The 5386-nt window shown below is 42.6% G+C and overlaps 1 protein-coding gene across 1 annotated transcript in view; it reads left to right on the top strand.

Moving 5' to 3' along the window:
- Gata6 (GATA binding protein 6) overlaps nucleotides 1-5386 on the top strand; it is a 32800-nt gene that overhangs the window by 2971 nt on the left and 24443 nt on the right. The window contains exon 3 of the mRNA XM_013349365.1: nucleotides 3209-3375. Coding sequence (XP_013204819.1) covers nucleotides 3209-3375 — 167 coding nt within the window. The remainder of the gene's footprint in view (nucleotides 1-3208; nucleotides 3376-5386) is intronic.

Below are 5386 nucleotides of genomic sequence, written 5' to 3' on the forward strand. Positions count from 1 at the left end.
TTATTCCTAAGGATAGTTGGTGCAGACTTGGCATCTGCTGGGTGGGACTGGGTGTGCAGCTCCCTTTGGCCAGATGGGCCGAGTTACACCACCCTCTTCAGTGCCAGGGACTGTCGTCAACTACCTTAGAGAGACCGTATTTTGAAAATGGTCCCGCTGTTAGCAAGGGCAGGTATGAGGCAGGCTTGTTTTCTTCCTAGGCCACCTTTTTTTTAAAGCCCCGAGTTCACCCATAAATCCTCCTCCCGGGCTTTCACTCACTTAACTACTTTTTCTGTCAGAAAAAAAAAATGCAATGTTTTTGAGGGCAGATAGTCGGTGTTAGGAGGAACGGAGGATACTGGTTCAAAGAATCTTTGCATTCTGGGAGCCCCTCTCCACTTTGGTTTAGGGACAGTCCTTTCAGGGCACCTCATGTGTTAGACTGAATGGGGGTTTCTCAGCTTGGCTCCCAAAGGAGAACCTGATCTGAACGGGACCTCAGTGGTCACATTGGGAAAGGCCAAGAGAAAAGGGTATTTCAGCCCCCAACCCCCTTACTCCCGCGCCTTTCCTGCCTGGCTAGAGAAGAGCCTTAGGGAGGATCCTGTTTCTGTGCCCTTGTGGCTTGGGGTGTTTATCTCCCGAGGGTAGAGACTGGGAAACTAAAATTTTTCAAAGAATGAGAAGGGAGTTGTGACTTGGGTGTGGCGCTTTTGTCAGGGGTGAGTTTGTGGGGACTGGGTGCCTTCTGTTTGAGGCTACCCCTCTGCCCTGCCTGTTGTTTGAACACACCTTAACATTCTCTATAAATTCCTTTTCTTTAGGCCTGCGCCACCTCACTTGACTGAGATGGCTTGCACAGAGACAGAACCCTATCTCTAGATGTTGAGAGCAGTTGAGTCCCTTTGAGAAATGCAGTCACAGGCACATAGAAGTGTCTTGGCTTCGAAATTAGACTATATTTTCCTAGATTACTCCCCCACCCGTCTCTGAGCATTGCAGAGTAGGGAAAAATCTGTAGACTTAAGCAGTTCTTAAAAAAGTGTTGGAGTGAAGGCCGGCATGAGAAAAGAAGCAGCAACCAAGGCAGTGCTGGGTAGAAGGGCGGCCTCAAGTCTGATCACACAGGCACTGCTGTGTCTTCACCTTGATCCCCTCTGCCAAGATCTCCCTGTGTAGCTCTTGGCTGGCTGGCCTTGAATTTGCTGCCATCTTCCTGTCTCGTCTCCACATTTATAATAATAATAATAATAATAATAATAATAATAATAATAATAATAATAATAATAACAACAACAACAATAATAACAACAATAATAAATAATATCATCATCCACATTTGGAGGTAGACTCTGTTGTCAAATTCACAGCTGAGTTTTCTTGCATGCCTGCTTTGTACGCTTTACCTGGTGGATAGATCTGAAGTAGTTCACACTGAGATGAGCGGAGGCCCTCACAGCCCCATCCCTGGACTTTAAGCTCCTACTGAGTGTCATTCCTTGGTGAGTCCAGTCACCACACCTGATTAGAGTCTGTCACTTCCCAGGAGTTCCCCAAAGGACCACTTAGGATAGAGGTGCCAACCTCCACTGCAATCAGGTTTTATGGTTACAGTGTATTTTCTTTCGTCATTTTAGAATTATTGCTGTCTGGGCCTTGCTGAGAGGCAGAAAAGGAACTAGATTTTTTTTATTATTATTATTTAGTTAAATTCCTAGAACTTGAAATTTTATCTCTGGGTCTCCAGAGGACTATGTTCTACCTAGGGCATCCACACAGTCTCTAGGGAGCCTTTTTATTGTTCCTAGCCCAGTGAATGAGGCCAGACCTAGGGCCAGGTTTTTCCAGGGAATGCCCCACTCTAGAAGAGGGGCTGGCTCTCTTATAGGTAACATTTTAAAGTCAACAGCAAAGACAAATGCCTTGTTTAACTTCAGTGTCCTTGAAGTCCTGAGTATTTTACTGATTGCCGTGGTCAATAGTAGCTTTTAGGGAGGAGAAGAATAAATCTTTGTGATGTGTTTTAAGTTCCAGTGTCCCCAGGATAACTTTGAACTCACTTGTGTGGGATGTTGGTTTCCTTTACATCTAAGATATAACTCTAGAAATGAAGGACAGTCTTTTTTTGGTAAGGTCGAAATTAATGGTAAAAGCATTTTAATGCTAAAACCATATTTAGATATTCCTACCACATTACTGACAGTAGAAAAACTATGAACATCAGGGGAGTGGGGGGCAAAGCGCTATGCTGGCAGGATACTCTTCAAATAAAAGGCCAAAGCACAGTGTTTATTCACCTTTATAAGTGACTCAACTGCTTCCCGGAGAATGTCCAAGCCCTGTAGCAGAAAGGGATCCACATAGCCATATCCATTCTTACACAGTCTACGTGTGATAGTGTTCGTTCAGCTTTAGAGAACTGAAGTTCTTTCACGCTTTACCCCCTTGAGAAGAATAGCAGATGCTATCATTTCTGTTAAATAAGATTATTTCAATTTGTTTTTAATTAGCCTTAGCTTAATTTCAAATTCCAAAAGTAACCACATGATCTGAAAAGATGGAAACCTATATTTAAAATACATGTTTAAAATATGCAGTCTGCTAAGAAGAGCCATAGAACCATATTTAAAATAGATTTTAGATAGAAATCAGAATATGTCAGTGTTAGATCCTCATGGCATGAAAAGAAAATGTATTCTCCCTGCTTAATAATCTGCCTTTCTTCTCCCCAAGAAAAGCCTTTATTTTCTTATTTATAATTATAATTAATCAATATAAGCGCTAATAACAGTATTTTAAATACGTTTTTTAATGGAAGAAAAGACATGTAAGGCAAAGTGTGATGGGCACAAAAAATACTTTAAATTGCTTGATAACAATAAACGGGCAGTGAGTCCTGGTTATTTGTGGGTTTTAGGGGAGGTCAGCAATCAGTGATTGTTGCGAAGCTCACTCGGGTTTGATAAGTTGCATTTTATAATTAGGACGACCTCAGTTTTACCTTAGACAGCTCGGGAAGAGCAGTAAGGCGACCCAAGTGATCTTCTCCCGGTCACCTCATTCTCAGGGCCTCTGACTTCACTGGCCCCACCGTGTGTGGGGGTGGGGACGGACCCTGGGGTGTGGGACAGTGGTCAGCTGATCCTAGGCGACCAAGCCTCAGAATTCTGATCACCTATCTGGGGCGGGCGACCTCACTGGTCTCTGGTTCTCGATCTCCCCACAGATCTGCTGGAGGATTTGTCCGAAAGTCGCGAGTGCGTGAACTGCGGCTCCATCCAGACGCCGCTGTGGCGACGAGATGGTACAGGCCACTACCTGTGCAATGCGTGCGGCCTTTACAGCAAGATGAACGGCCTCAGTCGGCCCCTCATCAAGCCACAGAAGCGCGTGGTGAGTGTCACCGCAGGGCGCAGACCTGCTACACCTCCACTTTCCCCCTCTCCGCACCCCTCCCCACGGGAACCCCTTTGAGGAAGACAGGTCTTTCCCAGGGGCGAAAAAGAAAAGTGTGGCTGGTAGCCTTCTCCCTTCCGTTCCCTCCCTGTACCAGGTATTGAATGAAAAACACAAGGCAAACTAGTGTCTGCTGCTGAAGCTCATCTTCAGCTGCTGTGCTGCCTCTTTTTGTTTTATAATTTTAAAAAAGTACAGATACATATTTACCTTGAGATACTTTTAGCCAGTGTACATAATGGATACTCAAACTGTGGCTGCAGGTAAGGTCCTCAGCAAACGTAGGCAAGGGAAGATTGGCTCTGTGTCCTCAGGGCTGATTTCAGTGCCTAACCGGTCGGACGGAAGCCCCACTCTTCCGGCGGTCAGCACAGCCTACCTCTCTGGGGCAGCTGCTTTTCCTTAGAGAGCCCTGTTGACTTTTAAATTGCCCTGAGTATGGCGAACATTAGTTATTTTGAAATCTGACTATTGCAGAGAATGGCACAGAACTTGAACGTCTCAAATTGTAAACGTTCACCAACTCAAACATTTACCATCTTTTAAAATAAATATGGGAAATTCTCAATTTTTCTGCGATCAAGCTTGTGTAGTAGTCATTGTTAGGACATTTAAAGCTGAAATGAAAAAGAAAACTTTCTTGAGGTTAATACTAACCTTTTCTAGTCCCAACTGACGGTGTTCTAAATGCCATTTAAAGTAGATGCTTTGCAATTAGATGCCAGACATCTTAAGGACCCAGGTAATTTATTTAATTGTTATACTCTAATTAGCAGAACAAATGCTATACATGTTGTTTGTGTTAACTAGATTAGAGCAAAATTGCGTCACAACCTAAGTCTGACACCTTAAGAAGAGGCAATTAGTTTTATGATTGTTTTGTTTTTAATGCATTTAAAATAAAGTAACTAAGGTTAATTTAAGTGGAATGTGCTTTACGTGGTACAATTTCTCCAGTTTAGGGTTTTCTTTAAAGGGTATCCTTAAATTCAGAGTGTGACCAACTCACCAGCTTTTCTAATCCTTATGTATTTAATTAAAAAGAAAGTAGCAAGGAACTATTCCGTGGAAGCTCTTGCCTTCATTTAAAGCATGAACAATGAAACTTTCTGGAGGGAAATCTTTATTGTGGAGCTCTAGCTGAGCTCTGAAAGGTAACATTGTTTTTCAAAACTGGGCAAAAACTTGGTGGACGAGTAGTAGCTTTTTAGGTTCTTGTTGAATTACAAATTTGATCAACTAGACACTGTATTTCGATAGCACCATTTATTTCATGCACTTACCAGTAAAACTTGTTATCCACAAGAAAAACAATTTAAATGTCTGTGAATCAATTAGTTTTCTTTCTGTGGCAGGTGTCTTGGCAGTAACCAAGGTCAGTCAATAGGCTTTGGGAATGAACTATAAATGATACCAATTGTAGGGCGTGTCACTATCAATTAGTTCTCCTTGTGGGCTTATAGCTTTGGTAGCTCTGGCTTAGTTCTCAGAAACAGAGTATTGAACTCCAGTTTGTTAAACCAGCAGGACAGAGCCAGTCACCCAATCACCGTGAATTTGAACTTGTAATAAGAGGTTTATGGTGTAGCCTGAATTCCTTGTCAGTGAAGAACAGAACCGAGGTTGCTGTTAGCAGGCAGTTTATAGCTCACCCACCTTCATTTCACATCTTTATGGAGACTGCCTTCACTTGTGATCTGCAGTTGACGGTCATAAAGCTCTTTGTTGGAATGGCAAATTCTGATAACAATTTGCTCCATGCTGGCTCTAAATTCCACTGGAAACTGTCATAAATGACCTGTTCATAGAGCAGTCATCCTGCCCCTTCACTAACTTCATGTTTATGTAGAGAAACCCTAAAGAAGGGGGAGAGAAAAGTCTCTGCCGGAGTGCAAGGTTTTGCTAATATATATATATATATATATATATATATATATATATATATATA

The sequence above is a fragment of the Microtus ochrogaster genome, chromosome 18, assembly GCF_000317375.1.
Source record: "Microtus ochrogaster isolate Prairie Vole_2 chromosome 18, MicOch1.0, whole genome shotgun sequence".
Classification (NCBI taxonomy): domain Eukaryota; kingdom Metazoa; phylum Chordata; class Mammalia; order Rodentia; family Cricetidae; genus Microtus; species Microtus ochrogaster.